The 19,268-nt window shown below is 39.7% G+C and overlaps 1 protein-coding gene across 1 annotated transcript; it reads right to left on the bottom strand.

Annotated features, from left to right (window-relative positions):
* Positions 1 to 172: 172 nt before the first annotated feature.
* susd3 (sushi domain containing 3) lies at positions 173 to 4,681 on the bottom strand. The gene is made up of 5 exons (XM_080899615.1): positions 4,455 to 4,681; positions 2,723 to 2,917; positions 1,717 to 1,861; positions 1,060 to 1,227; positions 173 to 965 (listed from the first exon to the last, which is right to left on the bottom strand). The coding sequence occupies exons 1-5, from the start codon at positions 4,528 to 4,530 to the stop codon at positions 620 to 622; spliced, it is 930 nt and encodes a 309-aa protein (XP_080755741.1). The 5' UTR covers positions 4,531 to 4,681; the 3' UTR covers positions 173 to 619.
* Positions 4,682 to 19,268: the final 14,587 nt, after the last annotated feature.

Here is a 19,268-nt window from a genome sequence, read left to right as displayed (position 1 = left end):
ATCAGGTTATTCTAACCTAAAGGCTTGAATAATAATAATAATAATAATAATAATAATAATAATAATAATAATAATAATAATAATAATAAACGTGTTGTTAAATAAACTCTTCCCACTCCAATGCATCACTCATTGTTATTATTATACGTCTTTCATTTATTTACATTTCTCAAAATTATTATTTACACACACGCCAGTTTTTTACAACATCTCTTCTCGTGTCAAGAGTGAACTTTTCCCAGATTCCCACACTCTCCTCAGCTGACAGCAAAGTTAATTATATCGCAATAGATCCCTTAAGTGTTAGCCTCAAGCAGCAGAACTTCCTTTTAAGCTCAAATCTCTTGACATCCGAAGAACAGCTCTCTCCAAGACTGGCGTCCTGAAAATGCACTGGCTCCTCTTTACAGACAGGGGGCAGTGTGCCATTACAGTTTGCATAAAAAGGCACATTAGTCTGTCAGATCAATGTCTCTTTAGAGCCATCTCGCCACTGCTGATACACCAAAACATACTGATATAGTTCTTACATCCCGCAGTCCTCGTCTATACAGCTGACACTGTTGAACAGATTTAGATATTAAACAAAGTCTTGATTGATGATTTTTGTGTGCTGTCCTCACACTGATATAATCCTTATGGAAAGTTCTTTGGGGTATATATTCCTGTTTGAGTTTATATTCCTCCCAGGGGCCTCATCTGCGGTTAATAGGTTTGCTCCTGATAAACTGCTCTGTTGTCCTTCATACTGCCACACCAAACCAGATCCCCCTGCTGAGATCTGGACCAGGCCCGGGCTTGTACTTTGACAGGAGGACAGGGGAGGGCCGGGATACTGAGGTGGGTCAGGTTCTGGCATTCGGAGTAAGAGAGGCTGGTTATAGTCGTGCCCAGGAAGAGCAGCAGGGGGAGGTGTGGGGCCATAGTTTGTGCAGGCAGGACAATAGGCGTAATGCTGGTGACATCTGTGTAAGAAGACAGGAAGTTGGGTTTTTTTTGTTGTTGTTTTTGTTTTTGTTGTCACTGTGGAGCATTCAAATGAAATTCAGCACATCTCACCTGCAAGATCGTATGCTGTCACACAGGGTAGGGCCAGCAGTGTCCCATGGAGAAAGCGGATTCTCCTGGGTGTTGTTGTTGTTGTTGTTGCGGCCCTTATGACTATATCGAGACATGTTGTTCTCCTGGTTTGGGGTTGGCTCCTCCCATTGCCACGGATCTGAGTCACTGGCATAAAAAAACCCCATACATGTCAGTATTTCACCAGACCTAATATTGTATTTTGGCACCTGTGGTTGTAAATAAGTAGATACATCTATTAATACATTGTATTCAAGCAGTCCTTTTGTTGCCATGCCTTTGTCATGTTTTAGACTGTTAGAATTTCTCTGTGCTTCATATAAATGCCACTTGTTACTCCAAAGAAGCAAAATAAAGACACATACACACATCTGTGTAGCAGATCAGGCCTTATTTTGTGTTCCTGTCCCATTAATGTCTTATAACCCTTAGGTTAGCAATCATTTAAGCTAAGAACCCATCTAATTTATTATGTATGCATATGTATGCATATGCATATAAAGAATCCAGTATTTTGCAGTGTATTGTGATGTATGCTTTCCTTATAATTACATTTTACCAGTAACGATACCTCAGTAGATTTACTTTTACTTTTAAAAAACTTAATTTCAACTTTTCCAGCAATCCTTAACTCACTTCTCCTCCTTTTTCCTTTCTTCCTCCTTGATGCAGTCAAGCAAACAGCAGGTGATGAAGGCCACAGACATGAAGAGGATTATGCCTGAACTCACAAAGGATGCCACCACAGCCACGCGGTAACCAAAATCATTGGGCGACAGAGCTGAAGAGTGACAGAAGAAGAACCAGTTGACTGATGTATTGACTGATTTTTGCCTCATGCACTGAGTGTTTTATTTTTCTTTTTTACAATTCCATTCATCATACTTCAAAACCTGTGCATAACAACAACCAGAAGTCTCAAATGCCACCTCACACAAGGTTTGCAGATATTGTCTACCTCACAGACTGCTGTAATATGTCACAAGTGTTTCATTGTCATTATCCAACAGAGACTTGCAGAAATAAAAAGTCATTTTGCAACAAAGTGTTCTTGCCAGCTCATCACTGAAAGGACAATAAAATATAAATTTATTATTATTTTATTTCTTTCAGTGTCACTCAGAAAATTTCATCTCTCCCATGGTGATTGATTCTAAAAAATAGAATTAAAATTCTGCCCTCAGTTTTTCCACTTCCTCGCTGGCTGTACACCTACCTGAAATGATTCCTCGCTGCCAGTTAGTAGCATTAATATTATTGCTTAATGAGATGTATCGACAAACTGCACATCATTTTCCCTCCATTGTGTTCCCACACAAATTAAGGTCATAATTAGTGCAAGCCAAACACAACATAAGCATCTGCGTGTAACTTGGTCCCTAACAAGAATGCCTACACATAATGTTTAATATATATTCCATCACTTTGGAATAATGAGCTGACAGACATTTCAGTGGGAGTTTTGCAGCCTCTGCAGTTTTTCTAGGAAAAGCATTTGAGACATTTAATCTGCATACACACACATTTTGGTAATGCATAATGAATATGCAATTAGGTCCATGAAGTGACATGTACCTGGCTACAAATGGGTTACTATTTTTTGTATATTAACTGCCATCTCAAGGTTTTGGTTTCTACTTACCTTGACAATAGGAGTCTCCTGTCCAGTAGGTGCTGTTGGGGCCCATGACACACATCATATCACTGCCTACAAGTTTGTGCTTCCCCGGGCACTGTAGTGATATGACGGTACCCACATTAGTGCCATTTCCCTGGATGATCTGGTGGTTGCCCAATGTTGGCTGAGGCATGGGTGTGCACTGAGCTTTGGAATTACCTAAAGCAGAAAGCTGGAGGTCAGCTGGTGTGGAAAATTTGCAGCAATGTCTACAGTTGTTGCTGCTAATGATGTTTGAGATACTGTGAATATGCATTAATCACACAAAGTTCATCCAAAATTTGGGTACATGTATAATTCATGCATCTTCAAAAGAAAATTTGTATTCATAGGAACGATAAGACAACTTGGAATTCATAGATTGCACAACAATAATTCAAGGTGAACTGTATGAACAAACAAAAAGGGGGTGGGGGGGCACTGCGGATAAGAGTCAGTGTGGAATGGGGCAGTCATTCCATAGCTATCAGCACTGAACCCCTAAAGGGCTGCGCAACACTGCATGACAAAACACAGCCCCCCGTAACAGCCGAGTGCCGTGCTGAGATGAATTCTAACGGTATCAAAGAAGGAAATGTGATAAATCATTAAACAAAAGGCCTGCAAGACTGGTGGAAAAACACAGGCCATCTGGAGCAACATTAAGAGAAAAAAAAACAAGGTTATCATACTGAACAGCATGGAGCTCAGCATATTACAGGACGGACGGTCTTTCACTGTGACAGCTCAGTACACCAGCAGTTCCTGCATGTCTACAAGTCTCAGTCTACAAGAGCATGACTTCACTGTAAAACAAGTAGTTGGAATGCACATAAACACAATGACATGAAGGCGGTGGTTTCCAGCACAACTTGGAAGTATGATGTATTTGGTTTAGGGAAAATCAAAACCAGATTTTTGATTTTTTTTTCTTTACTCTGAGATATCTGCTTTTGGTTTTCACTTAAATAAAACAGACAGGTTACAGGGACTGATTTAGTGGAGGTTACTTTTTCGGGATTTCCATACACCTGTTACCATACATCATTTTTGACCCCAGGACAACACAAGGGTTAAGTTGGAGGAAAATATCCAAGGAGGAGTTGTGCACTTTGAAGAAAGACATGTGGCAGACCATAAAGTGAACCAAACTATATCAAAAGTCGCTGGTAGACAAATAAAAGAAGAAGAGATAATAGTAAACCATAAACAAGATAAAATTGTAACACGGAGACCATTAGTAACTCAGATCCCACCACAAAGACACACTTCGGTGCACAGAAGAATAATTTTATGTAACTTGTATGTATGATCATACATACAGTACATAGAGTGAAATGTCCGGCTGCTTGACGTCAAATCCACCCCTTTTCGTTTCCTCTTTCTGTCTTTCTTCATAACACCTGACAATTATATCAACTAACCGTTAATCGGACACCAATCCACCCTTTTTTTAAGTTTCATTTTATTACTGCGATGTCTAGTTCACACAATCTATCAGGTCTTTATATTACATAGGACCCTAAGCTACTAATCCTTGCAGTGCAATTGTTGTTACAGCAAACACACACATGCATGGACGCGCACATCACCTGAACAAGAAGCACGCAAGTTAACAGAATAAAACTGGCGTCAGTGCACAAGTGACATTTCGGTCCTGCACGCTGGCTTCTTCTAAATTAAATAGCATCTGGTTTTTCTATGCCATCTCTCTTACCTGACTTATTTCGGTCATTTTTGTTTGCGGTATCAGTCCTGGATACATCTGATATTGATGCTGTTGCCGCGGACATGGTGGTGACACACAGCCGTCTCTCAGAAAGCTCTTCTGGTTGTGCGTAAAGACGGCGCAGCTGTTCTCCTCTGGACCCCGTACAGGGTAAACGAAACGAAGAGTCTAGCTGCTGGCGCGGCGCTTGAGTTTCTCTGTGCGATGTTACTCGCTCCTCGTCCAGTGAACAGCTTGCCACCACCCACACTGCACCGTAACATTCACTTATTCTAATGTTCTTTCTGTGCTCTGGCTGTCGCGCAAGCGGATGAGCGCTTGAGAGGACGACGAGAGATGAAGTGATCAGTCGAGACCTTGTCGACCAAAGCAAAAATGACTTTGCGGATTAAATCATGTCGGGTCAAGTTAGGTTTCAGGTCTGCAGCTAACTACAGCTGCAAAAAACAGTCTACCTCAGTAGGTACAAATCAGGATGTGGTTGAAAATGTGCAAAACACATGAACGTGTGAACGTAGTCTATTAGAAGACAATCAAAAGTTACATCCGTTTACCAACGTCCAGCACGAGCACGTCAGCCTTAGAGCTTTTCCAGTCTAAAACAGATTCAATTCAATTGTCAATAGTAATAGACTGTTGCCTGCTCAGGGACAAATACAGCACATGCAGGACGACATTTTAAATATGCTGTAAAAACTAAGCATAACTAAGTTTGCAGTGCATCTCTCCAAAGTAAGGCTAAATGATCGTTACATAAACGGAGAAGAAGAGTTGTAATACCTCGATTAGAAGGAGGAAATTGAAAGTATAATTGTGGTAAAGAAGGAGATCCCACCTCTAAACTGAGCCAATGAATTAGGTTTTTCTTTGTTTACATCATATGACATCACATTCCACGTAAATTAAAAAAAATATACAGTTTCTCTGAAACTAACCACACAGATTTTTCTTAACGTCATTCTACTTCAGATTTTACAAATGAAGGTTTCCCCACCGCTTTCTTTTCCTTTTTTATGCTGTGTCACATTTTTGTTGAGTTTGTGGTTATCAAACATTCGAGTCATTCAACATGTTTGACTTCTCTGTTCTACTCACAGCTTCCTTCAAACAGTTCACACTGTAAACAATAACCTCCGTGTCCAGGTATACACTTCTTGGCCACTTTATTAGGCACATCTGTTTAACTGCTGTTTAGTAAATACCTAAATGCGTATGCAGCAACTCAGTACATTTAGGAATAGGCACCTCATTGATGCCCTTGGTGCCACACCCATGAGCTAAGAACAGGAAACAGAAGCTAGTCTGCACAGGCTCACCAAAATTGGACAATAGAATTACTGGAAAGATGTTGGCTGATGACTGTTGATTTCTGCTGCAACATTTGGATATTAGGGTCAGAATTTGGCATTAACCACATGAAAGCATGGATCCATCATATCCTTGTGCCAAGGTGTGGGTGTTATTTTCTTGGTACATTTTGGGTCCTTGGTTGAAAATTGAGCTAAAATTGAGCATTAGTTAAACACAACAACATACCCGAGTATTGTTGCTGACCATGTACATTCCTTTATGTCAACAGCATAAACATCTGCTGGCTGCTTCACTGTACTCACAGTTCACTGTACTCAAATGGCTTAAAGTGACCAGATCTCAATCCAATACAGCACCTTTGGGATATGGTGGAACAACACACACACACACACACACACACACACACACACACACACACACACACACACACACACACACACACACACACACACACACAAAGCTGACCCACATCCTGTATTTAATTCTATAAACACCCTATAGAGGCTCAGAGTTTCACTTTGAATTGACATTTGAAAAAGCAGAACTGTTCTCTCTCGGTGTACTATCATTCAGAACTCTGATCATGCATCAGACTGTTTTGCTGTATTGGAACGTCCTTGTTTACTTGAGCACATCTCCTCAGACGCATTGAAAGTCTTTTTTCAGACAGCAGATTGCCGCATCATTCATGGATAATGCTGCAATTACTGAAAAACTTACCATGTAGAGAGGCCAAGATTCAGAAGAATCGGTCGTTATCTACCGATTTTCAGGTAAAGAATTTCTTGCCAGAAAGAATTTTTTTAAAAAGTGCAGTTCTTCTGGGGTTATTTTTGCTTTTCTTTTTTGTGCGTGCCTTTACATCCTTCATTGCTATCTGCACAATATTAGAAGCCTCCACCAAAAAAACAACGACAACTACTTTCTCTTTTAAGTTTTAAATAATTCTTTATACATGAGTGGAGTTCAGCCCCAAAATGTCACAGATGGTTACAGTGTTTGTTTGTGAGTACTGAATTTCAATAAGTAGATAGCTGACGGAAAGAGAACGTCTGAATATGTACTTCCACTTTAACAGGGACCAATTAAGCTTATTTTCAGCTTCGTGTTTTATATTCAGACTCTACGAGCAGGTTATGATTCACGTACTGACCCTGGACTGTCATCTAAGCCCTCTCCCTCCATTTAACTTCCTCAACTTCCTTCTGATTGGCAGCCTCTCACAAACAGAAGGGCCGAACAGCTGGTGGTGTGGCGGTTGGTGCTCACTGCGTGCCTGAGATGACTGAATCAAGGATATTTGCTCTCACTGACATCATACAGAGCCAAATGCAGAAAAATCAATCTGACACTCATTTTTCAGTGTTGTCTGAAGAGTGAGATTACTTAAAACTTTGTTCTTGTTTAATACAAGCATCCACCGCTGGACAAAAAAATAATCAAATGTATGGCAAAGCAGACTGGCACTTATATAGAACCTTTGTACTCAATTTGAGTACTCAAAGGACTTTCTACTACACTGCAATAAAAAATGCATTATTTATGTCTAAGAACTTTTATCTAGCTCTTGATTCACTCCAATGGATATAGCTGGGTTAACTTGAAGCTCTGTGTCTTACCCAAGGATATATAGACACAGACATGGATCAATCCGCCAACCTTCGGACTTGTAGTTGACCCGCTCTACCATCTGAGCTACCTCCAGTAACAGAAGCTTTGCAAAATGAAAACCATGGAGCGTCTATAGCTGAAACACTTATATTTTATATTCAATGGTGATTGAGGACATAGGAGGTGACAACAACACAGCAAATGAGAGCATTTTGAGAAACTGATCTGAAACATTTGCTACAGCAACAGTAAATTGTTCCTGTGTGCTCTTAGTTGGTACAATTTGGACACTCAGGGCCTTCGGCTTTTTTCTCCACACAGGCTTGTGTTTTCTGTACTCTGCAAAATCCAATAACCCAGCAGGAGACCTGCTAATGAAGCTTGGAACAGTCAATAATGCCTCCTTTTCTGCATTAAAAAGAATAAAGCTAATGATGCCAAGTGTCATCATTGCTGTCTGTGTAAAGAAGTGGAGCAAAGATATTTAAAAGAAAGAGTTGGGTGCAAAAAAGCGGTCTCACAAGAGTGATAGATAAAGATGAGGCAGGCGGGAGTGGTCAGCTCGATGTGTCTGCCCCGTCCCTGACACAGTGACTCTGCTAGGGGATAACCACTCCATCATTGGAGGTAATTAAGTATAACAGGAGGGGCATCATCTCCCACTGCCAGCGGCCCCATCAACGCTGCTCCTCAAACCAGGCCACATATGGCTGGAGGTCTGGGCAGAGGAGACCAAAGGTGACCTCTCTGTGTGTCCTTGGTTAATTCCTACAAAATGCACCCAGTGAGGCACTAATGTGAGTTGCTTGGCTACCTGTGAATGCCCAAGATATAAGTGAGGCTTCATCTACACAGAGGATGAATGGCTTTGTTTGAGATGTCTGATATGCAAATCAAGCCCTCTAAAAGCACGAGTCATTATACAAAAACAGCAAAACAAGGTCTGTTTTGGAGAACTGCAACACAAGGCTTCTAAAGAGAAGGAAGAACTTGTTTAGAGGCCATCTAATATTAATGTCAGAGTCACGTTAAAGATGAACTTTTTTTCTACCCTGCTGTTAAAGCTATATGGCTGACTATCCTTATCAAACTAAGTAGCGACTACTTCTAAAAGGACATCTCTCTCTCGCACACACACACCAATAGTCTGTCCATAACATCATTAATGCTGCTCTCGCTGTCGTCTGTGTCTGTAATCTCTTAACAAATCACTTTTCCTGGCTGGACCGATGCCATCACTGACTGGGCAACACCATAAATCTGCACCTCTATACACTCGATGAAAGACAGAGGGAAAAATGGAAAGAAAAGGAGATGGGAAATGGGTGGCAGGTAAGAAGAATGACACTTTTGGAGGAAATTGAGTTGATCAAGCATTTCTTTCTTTCTTCAGACGTGCACAGCGTACTGCAAGGGATACACGTCCACGCTGTGTTTCTCAGACACCAAAGAAACGACAATATTTCTGTGCTAGATTTGAGAGACAAAATTCAGGGATTGTTATTATAGTAGGGGTGTTGACTCCTTTAAAACCTTTATACTTGCACTGCGCACTCTGCCATATCCAATGGTGATTGTATAAGTCCACAATATTAGACTTTGGAAACCAGCACTGAATGACAATCCAAACAGATTTGTTTTCTAGTGCACATGCAAAGTGCAGAAATGTGCAAAACACATTTCTGCACACAAAAACACATTTTTTCCTCAGTGATTCACTTATGACACATCAGTGCAATATAGCTGGTGTCATTTCTTAAACAGAATAACTTGTAGTTCCTTACTGTTGCTGCCCAGACTCTACCAGATGAGATTTAAGAGCCGGCAAGGATGACTTGAAGTTTGATGCCAACCACAGATGGAAACCAACTGGGAGGCAGTGGAGGAAAACAACAAAGAATAAAATCAAAAGGTGTAATTTCCTGTGAAATTTGAGCAACTGTGAAACAGAATGCTTATGATCATGGAATAACAACCCACACGAAAAAAAGGGGAAAAATTGTAAGAATTTACCTCTGCAAGTATTACAGATTTATAAGCTGTGAGTCATACTGTGATTTACTCAAAGTGTCCACTTTCCAGCTTCTCTCATGCAACACAGTGGATTTATTGAATTTCTGTTGTATATTTCCACAGGAGAAAAATACGAACAGGACCCACTTTCATGAGTAGACAGAATATCAGAGACATATAAGTCATACAAGAGAAGCATAAATATTTACTGTAAGTTTTCCCCAAATAGAGACGAGGCAAGCAAACTGAAAGAATTTCAGCAGACATTGAATATTTATATGTGTACTCCAGATCTATTTTTGCAGAACCACAACGTGGCCACATGGATTTTTATTGCCTTTATTGCCTTGAATGTTATGTTTTTTAATATAGTTTGTCGTACAGTCTGTGTATGTGATCTGAAAACAGTTTCATATTTAGACAAGAAGGACGTGACATTTACAGTTACACTCACATTGCTTGTTAGATTCATACATTCATTATATTTATCTTTCAATTGTAAGCTTATACATATAGGGACATAATAAACATAATTCTGTCCTTCACATGTCCTAAAAATAGGTAAATACATGATGATGAACAAGAACACATGATGTATTACACCATGTCATTACTGATTTCACAAAAAATTAGGCCAAAAGATGCAGAAACAATGTGGAAAAACACCCTTCCTCCTTCCAGAGGAGTCCACGGGGTAAGTAGCACAATTGATTGACTCTGCAAGCCTCGGTAGCACCTTAATTGTTAAAGTTGATGAAAGTACAATTAGAAAAGACTGAACAAGTATGGTTTGTTTGGAAGGGTTGCCAGAAAAAAAGCCTCTTCTCTCTATAAGAACATGGCAGTTTGGAGAAAACTAAGTACAGCATATCAGCACAAAAACCTCATAACTACTGTCCAGTGTGGTCGTGGAGTGGTAGATTTGGCCTGGTTTTGGAGCCACAGGACCTGGACACCTTGTCTAACCTGTAACATGTAAAACTTCAGAAACTAAAGAGGATAAACTTTAATTTTACCATAACTGCACATCTTCCTATAGCTCTAGAGTTACTGAACCTGAAAATCCAAACCCTCCCAAATCCCTTTCATCAAAGAAGGGGAGACCTAAATGAGACCTAAGTAGAGAAGAAGAAAGCATGAACTACATTTTATTTGTTTTGTCACTTTCCCTGCAAATTCTTAAAGTACTTGAACATCCATGTGTGCCAGACAGTGTTAATAAGACTGGTGCAGCCTGGGCTGATTCCCACTGAGCCATCAACAAGGAGCAAACAGCAGGGTAGCCCAACAGCGCTGAAGACATCAGATCAATGATTAGAAAGTGCAGTGAAGGTGACAGGAATGCATGTACTGACCAGAAAAACATCAGAGAAAGAAAAACGATAAAGTACTTTAAAAGAGCGTGAAAAATGGACATCAGGTTAAGTGAGGTGAAGTGTGCAGATGGTTAAGTGAGGTGAAGTGTGCAGATGCATCACTTTTTGTTTCATGAAGAAGGAACAAAACAGAAACCAAGCAGACAGGGCACTCAGTTTGATAACGGAGAAAAGCATTTGATACGAGGCAGTCCATGGCCTGATGGCTCCACTGGGAAATTTATTTACTTCTTATCTTAAATTTGGTTCAGTGAATGTTCATCTTCTTCCATTCACGAGGCAAATCACGATCGCTACACATTATTACTGGGGGCATTTTAGCAACATGGCCTCAGCAAACCTGTTATAATAATACATGATGTCCACACAGATTGCCAACCTGGGCATTGAGGATTCACAGTAGATACACAGCTTTTGTAAAAAGGCCTTCATACTGAATGTCCTCTTCAGGTTGATAATTGCTAAAGTATTTCCTGGAAGCGGTTCTGAAATACCATTTTTATTTATTTTAAATAAACACAGTACAATACACTATTATATCTGAGGACATGTAGGTATTTTGTTTAGCAGCATCTCACTTGACCCGTTCTCAAAATGATCCATCCTGGAATGATTGCTGCCTTTTTTAAATACTTCTTTATTTCTTTTAGTGATATTTAGATGCTATTAAGCTTCATGTCACTTCACAATGACATGTTCTGGGAAATGTATAAATAGGATATTCAGGTCTATTGGCTTACATCATTATTTATCTGACAGCGAAGAGCAGACACTGTTATGGAAGGAGGTCAGATGGGTTGGACCCTTCATTAAATGTGCTCATTTAGGCTGCGGTATAGTGTTTGCTCAAGGCAACACACATTTACATGTTGCAGCCAGATTTGTTTTAAAACTGCAAAACCTGGGGGAATAAAATAGATATCAAGTTTGCTTATTAATGAATATACAAAGAGTGTACGGTACAATACTGTGCAAAAGTCTTGAGCCACCCTTCCTAATAGGAAAGTTCTTACTGAAAGAAAATTGGGGCGATTGTGGCTCAAGAGTTGGGAGTTCGCCTTGTAATCGGAAGGTTGCCAGTTCGAGCCCCGGCTTGGACAGTCTCGGTCATTGTGTCTCTAACAACTTGGAAAGTCAATGGCACTTATCACTTTTATTCTTCAACACGGCCTGAATTATATAATTTCTTTCAGTCATCTTCGGGAATAGTTCTCCTGGCGTCTTCTTTCTGTGCTTTGTCAAAATGACACTAGTTACACAGAACTACCCTCACTAGCTCAATAATATTGAGGTGTGGACTCTGGAGAGGCCAACCCCTGACTGATAGCATTTCCATTCTGTGTTTTTTACTGCTCTGGGGTGTGTCTGAGATCATTGTCATGCTAAAAGATAAAGTAGCTGCCAATCAGATGCTTTCCAAATTGTATTGCATGGTGGATGAAAATCTGATGGCACTTTTTTTCTTCATAATTACATCAATTTTGACTAAATCCACAGCACCACTGGCTGTTTTACAGATGGCTGTGACACTCACTGTTCTACCTCTGTCCTGACCTCCTCCATTCATAATGTACGTACAAATTTCAAACTTGGACTCATCACTCCATCAGATCTGTTCCCATGGATTGTCGGGGCAGTTCTTATGTAGTTTGGCACATCTTAGCCTTTTCTCCCTGTTTCCTTTGCTTAAAAATGGCTTCTTGACAGCCGCCCTTCCACTGAGACCGTTTCTGTTGAATCTTTGGTGACCAGTAAATGGATAAAATTAAGGGCCAGATGTGTCTCTCAGGTCCTGTGTCAAGTCTTTGCTGGATTTTGTCCCGTTTCTTAAGGATATGACTTTTAGATACGGTTCATTTGCTGTAGATAGATTTTTAGGCCTGCCTCTTCTTCTTTTGTCCTCCATTTGTCCATTTGTCTTCAGATGTTTTTTGGGATACACAGCACAGCATACTGAGATATGCCAGGATTTCAGCTGACAGCTCTTTGGGAATCACTTTCTTAATGTAAAAATACAATTTCAAAAACTGCAATTTTGTAAATCGCCTAAAGATAGAATTTATGATCTGCTCTTTGCTAAATTATTTACTGTGTGTAGATTCAACACTGATTCAGGTCAGTGTTAGATGGTTTAACAAACAAACAAACAAACAAACAAAAAACAACAATAAATGAGTGAAAAAGTAGCCCCTGTCCAAAGAAAAACTCAGAATGACCTTGAAAAAACCTGGAGAACTATTAGATGAAACACCTTTTTCTCCTTGGAAGCAAAATATAAAGAAACTAAGAGTGTCTCAAGTCTTTTGAACAGTACTAAAGTTATGGTGCCTTATAATGGAACACTATAGATCATGCAGTTACTCTGAGGCTATTCTGGTTATTCACTTGAATAGAACTCAAATTTTTATCATCAAATCCATTTAATGGCTTCTAATTAAACTATAATAGTAGGATGACTAACCCTCTCCAGTGCTTTTAAATCTGAACAGGTGATGTACTGTTACTATTATGAAGGTCTCTTCAATCCTTATCACGAACCTTGCGTCATTTCAGTTTCGTTGATTAAAAGCAGGTCATTTCCTCAGGACACCTGGATTTTTAATTCAGAGAGGATGCCAGGGTGTGTTGTGCTCAGGTCAAGACTAATGGTTATGAGATTCTACTTTAACAACATCAAACTTCCAGAAGATTATTTGTCTGGCTGGTTGTTAAAAAAATGTCCAGCATGCATCAAGTGACTTTATTAAAGAAAGACCAAAATATGGACACAAGCAACGAAACTGGAGTAAAGCAAAAGTGCACATAAAGTTTCTTGCAACAGTCGCAACCATTTCCTTTACGGGAACTGAGAGCTGTCTACTTCCTTTACTTCAGATAGAAGAAAGTTTCAGTATTTGCATTGTACGTGGGTGGCACTGCAGAGAGCGATGGATGGTACAGTGCAGCATGTTGCAAAACATGGGTGTGTCGAGGCTCAGTCTTACCCTAACCTTATCAAGATACAATCAAAATAGAATACAGAATGATTTGAGTGGAAAATATTACTGTAAAGTTTGAATATGACACCAACAGATGTGCCTACATATTCGTGAAATCCAAAGATGTTACCACAGTACAGTCGCTAGTTTAGCATGCCAAACTGAAGTCCGGCAGTACAGCTAGTGATGCATCGTCTGTCATTGGCTGAAACTATGGCTGCAACTGCTATATTTACAGTAGCAATAAATCAAATAACAATATGGAAACAATTTCTCTATGTAGAGTTGAAGGGGTTGGAGTTATGGACCTACTGAGCATCAACACCTGAATCTGTTGCTGGCTTAGCAAGTTTGTGCTTATTATTGAGATGCACTGTCTGCAACTTCACTTTTTTTTCATTCACTCTCACAACTCACTGTGTTATTTTTGCTTGCAGCAGGTAAATGCTTCGGCTTGAAAGCCCTGAAAACCTACTATACCCTACAAGCTCAGATGGCAGACAAACACAGTTAGAAAGTGGATGATGAACAAAATGTAGTATTTAAATCACAAAGTGAAACGAGAGTGAGTACTGCACAAACAATCATCAGGTGGATGTTAATGCCGATAACGTTCTTACATACTTTATATATATGTACTCTAATTTTAGAGCTTTGCTAACAAATCACATTTTAACAAGATGTTTCCCAATGTGACACATATGGTCATCTGCTCTTCACACAGGCTCCAAATACAAAACAAAACTAATTAAATTATGAAAAATAAGAATCATTCTCATAGATTTTGGACTAAAGTGTTGGAAACACATGCTGATCAATCACATTTGACGATGCTACCACCTCTGCTAAAAAGAGAAGAGGAGAAAAAAGAAAAGAGAAGTAAAGAGAATTGAGACATGTCATCATTTCTATGTGAAAAGCAGGTGTTAATTTGTTCTTGTTGTTCTTTCCCCAAATAGCTGGTTCAGAAGGAGCGTGCATTCAGAGGTTTGATGGTACAACATGCAAATGTTTCTGGGCCACGCAGATGCATGTTCACACACATGCTCATGCACACTCACACAAACAGCTGGTAAGAGGCTTACGCTCCAGTGGCGTATAACAGCTTTCCCATTAAATTCATTCTCTTCAGCTGTGATGGAAGAGGAACAAACCTCAAAAATCTGTGGTCACAACCTGAAACCAAAAAAAAAAGTCTCTCTTTGAAATGTTCAGATTCTATTTGCTCTCAACTATTACATTTCGTTTTTATACTTTTATACAGCAACAATGGCTCCGATCAACCAACCTTGTCTTTTGTGTTCATTCAAAGAGGTCTGTGCCCTTGATGAATAGAGCCATTAAAAGAAGCCTTGGGGCTTCTGTTAGAGGTCAATTCGACATGTTAAAGTTCCACTACAACCTTGGCAGAGTCAGCTGTTTCTGGCCAACGCAGATAAAGAAGTGCGAGAAGGGAAACAGAAAAAAAAAAAAGTCAATTGTCAATTAGGGTGGTTTGTCATCCACAAACAAATTGAATCAAACTTAGGCTGTAATCAGCCATAACCTCACATTGTATAGCTGAGAAAAGAGCAGTTAAAATAGGTTTTCAAAGAACAAAAAGTTTAGCTGGAAAGAAAAACAACACACAGAGCAGGAGAGAGGCCTCTGGAGGGATGATGAGAGCTTATCTCAGCATGGTCTCCGTCCTGCAGCACACTCAGTACCCACCCTGCTCCGGTCTGTTCTAGATGTACAGCATGTAAAACTATGACAGAAGGAGCAGTCAGCATTTTGCTCTCTATCTTTGCACCACAGCTCACGGCTCTACAGAGAAGCCAGCCTTCAAATTAATCATTTTGACACCTAGTGTTGACTTGCTAAATAAAGAAGTTATGGTTCATACCCTCATATCAATACCTGTCCTCTCGCCGTTTTTTGTGAATGCGCACATCAATAAATTTATGCTTATAAGAAACGCTGGAACTAGTGTGGTGGCTTCAAAATAGAGACAAAAAAGAGGGGGGAGGGAGGTTAAAACTGAATCAAATCAAGATGTAGAAAAATGCACAAAGGCAGCTGCAACAGCTTTTCTACGCTCGTTCCACGCCTTCTTTTACACACACACACACACACACACACACACACACACACACACACACACACACACACACACACACACACACACACACACACACACACACACACACACACACATCTGAGAGTTGAAATCACATGCAGTCGAAGCACCCCGCTCTTTCAGAAAGTTAGATTTTCCCATATCCCTTTGATTTTGCTCTTTGCACTTTTGAGGCAGACATAAACAAACAGAAAAAGTATAACTTGCAGATGCTGAAAAGTTCTAACTCCCTGCATACTTCTTATTAAGAGCGAAGTCAACCATTAAACCAGATAAATGACAATAATCTGTGTGCTGATACTCAAACAATGATCACTCTGTACACGTTTAACTGATCTACACCAACTTGCAGCGAAATAAATCGTTTTATCTTTTGCTTCTAGGTTATATTTTTGTTATTACTATAATTATTAGAGAGGGCACACCTTATGCATAGTTACAAGGACATAACCAGACACAATAATCTCACAGCTGCAAATGACAAAAAATACCTGCTATTAAAAACTCAGACGTGACATAAAATTAAAGGGATCAGAATTTGGAAACAGTTAAAAAAAAATTCCCAACAGCTGTGGTGGAGCAATAAAAGATCAAAGAAATGACTTGAGCTTGTAAACTGTAACTTGCACTGTGACAGCTCACCTGTCTGAAGTAGGAAAAGGTACATGGTATTATTTGAAATAACTTGAATCATTTGTGCCACATGCACAAATGTGTGCAGCTTATGTCTCTTCAAGGTCACTCATGTTGTTGTTTCTGCTCTAAATGAAGTGAACCTGAATGCAAAACAAGCATATCTGAGTATTGAGAGACCGCAGATCTGTGTGGGTTAATCCCACACAAGCATCTGAAGAGTTTACAGAGTTCTCTGATTGTCTTGTTGATGCTAGAGTTCAGAAGAGAATGATTGGAAGGCAGCAGTAACCCAGATAACCATTCATTACAACCAAGGTGTGCAGAAGGTCATCTCTGAATGCAGAAAAGAACAGGAAAATTAGACAATAGTAGACTGGGAAAATATTGCCTGATCTGATGAGTCTGATGATTTTTAATTTCTGCTGTCAGAATTTGGTATAAACAACATTAAACCATAGGTCCATCTGGCTTTGTATAGCATCAGTTCAGGCTGTGGGTGGGAATATGTTCTTGGCACACTTTGGGCCCTTTAGTGCCAAATGAGGATTATTTAAATGCCACAGCCTACCTGGGTTTTGTTGCAGACCATGTTCATCCCATAATTACCACAGTGTATCCATCTTCAGATCTTGCAGCAGTATAATGCGCCAGCTCAAATCGTCGCAAAGCTGATTCGTGAACATGACAATGAGTTCACTGGACTCAAATGGCCTCGATGTTCACCAGATCTCAATCAAACGTTGATCCTTTGGGATGCAATAGAACACGATATGCAGACATCTGAGGAATGTTTTCAGATCCTTTTGAAAGATTAAGGTAGTTCTGGCTACTAAACTTGCCAACTGATACAAGCAGGCGGCACTTGTGGGCAAAAAAGTGCAGTCTACTTGTCTGTAGATCTTTTATTTTTTTTTCTATCAATTTGAAACAAAAGTAATAAGATGACTCTAAGGTACTTGGATAGCTTTCCAAAGTGAGAAGATGCTACAGTAAAGAGAATTTAAGTGCTGTTATCATGCTGACAACTGAGTATATTACTGCACACAGCAGGCAAACTGGGGTTTTTATGTGGTGTGCTTGAATTCATGTGGATAGAGGCTTTTGTTCCACCAAATGACAGAGATGTGTCTTGTTTAACAGTCTGAATCCAAATGGAAACGCTCACAATAACTCTGTGCCAACAAGGAAATTCAAAGCAATCACAATAGAGCATGAAAAAAGTAAAGGGGGAGGTTGAAAAGCCTGAAACATTAACTTTGAATGTTTCATTAGGAAAGTAAAGTGCTTCGGGTATCCTGGCATGATCTTCGATGCGTTTCTAATTCAAAAGCAAAAATGCATTCACACACACAAAAAGCGAATCTGTTCTTTGCTTCTAAAGCAGAAAAAGAAATCCAATCAAATCATAGTTTGAATAGCTCAGTAATCTGGTCATGGATTACTGAGATATTCAATCTGTATGTTTAATCTGTGTTCCAGATAAATCCTATAGCATTTGACATTTCGATGAAATGTCAGAACTGTAAGACTGTAAGGGTTGGAGCTTTCTTTGCCACTAGAAATCCTAAACTCTTTCATCAAGGTGCTAAAAACATTGCTCTGAGATCTTGGGTCATATTGACATGATAGCACCACACAGTTGATTCACATCTATGATGTAAATCTCCTGTCCCACCACATCCCAGAGGTACCCTACAGGACTTACATGGTGGCTCTGGAGGCTAGTTAAATACAGTGAACTCACTGACAGTTTGAGATTATTTTGAGATCTTGTTGGAAGCAGTTATAACAAGATGAATACGCTGTGGTTATAAAGGAATGGACATGGAGAAGTAGGCTGTGGCGTTTAAATAATGCCAAATTTGTACTAAGGGGCCCAAAGTGTAGCAAGAAAAGAACTTCCACTCCATTACAGCATCACTAGCAGCATAATCTGCAGCATCTTTGAAAAAAGACGGGATAGATTCATGCTTTCATGTTTTTTTTACACCAAATTCTGACCCTTACCGTCCAAATGTTGCAGTCGTAATCACGACTCATCATACTAGAAGTGGTTACAGTCTTTTACTTTCCAATTTTGGTGACCCCATGCAAACTGTAGCCTTAGTTTCTCTTTCTTATTACTTATCTGAGAGGAGTGGCACCCAGTCTGGTCCTCTGCCGCTGTAGCCCAAGCAGCCAAAGGTTCAAGGTGTTGCGCCTTCAGAGATGCTCTTCTGTATATCTTGATTGTAACAAGTGGTTATCTAAGTTACTATTGGTTTCCTTTCAGCTTCTGTCTGGACATTTTCTTTTGCCTTCTAGCATCACGAGGGCTTCTTTCCTCAGAGAACTGCAGCTGACTAGATATTGTCTCTTTTGTTTTGGACCATTCTCTGTAAACCTTAGAGACAGTTTTGTAGAAAAACAAAGATCCCAGGAGATCAGCAGTTCCTACATTGACCAGCCCATCTGGGACCAGCAATCACACCACGTTCAAAATCAGATTAAACCAGGTTGAACTTCAGCAGATTATCTAGACCATTTCTACTTAAATCAGTGCATTGAGTTGCTCACATGTAATTGGCTGATAGACATTTGTGTTAACAACCACTTAAACAGAGTACATAATAAAGTGGCCAGAAAGTGTATGTGCTAGCAGTATTTTGTGTGATATTCGTGTGTTATTGGTAACATTTGTAAACATATGTTTTTCATATATGTTTTTTTTCTCCCCCCTTTTTAAAAAAGAAATAACACAATACTCAGGACATTAATA

The sequence above is a fragment of the Rhamphochromis sp. 'chilingali' genome (genome assembly GCF_963969265.1).
Source record: "Rhamphochromis sp. 'chilingali' genome assembly, chromosome: 12".
In the NCBI taxonomy this organism is placed as follows: Eukaryota; Metazoa; Chordata; class Actinopteri; order Cichliformes; family Cichlidae; genus Rhamphochromis; species Rhamphochromis sp. 'chilingali'.
Note: the sequence above shows the minus strand (reverse complement) of the source record. Positions and strands in the feature narration are given on the sequence as shown.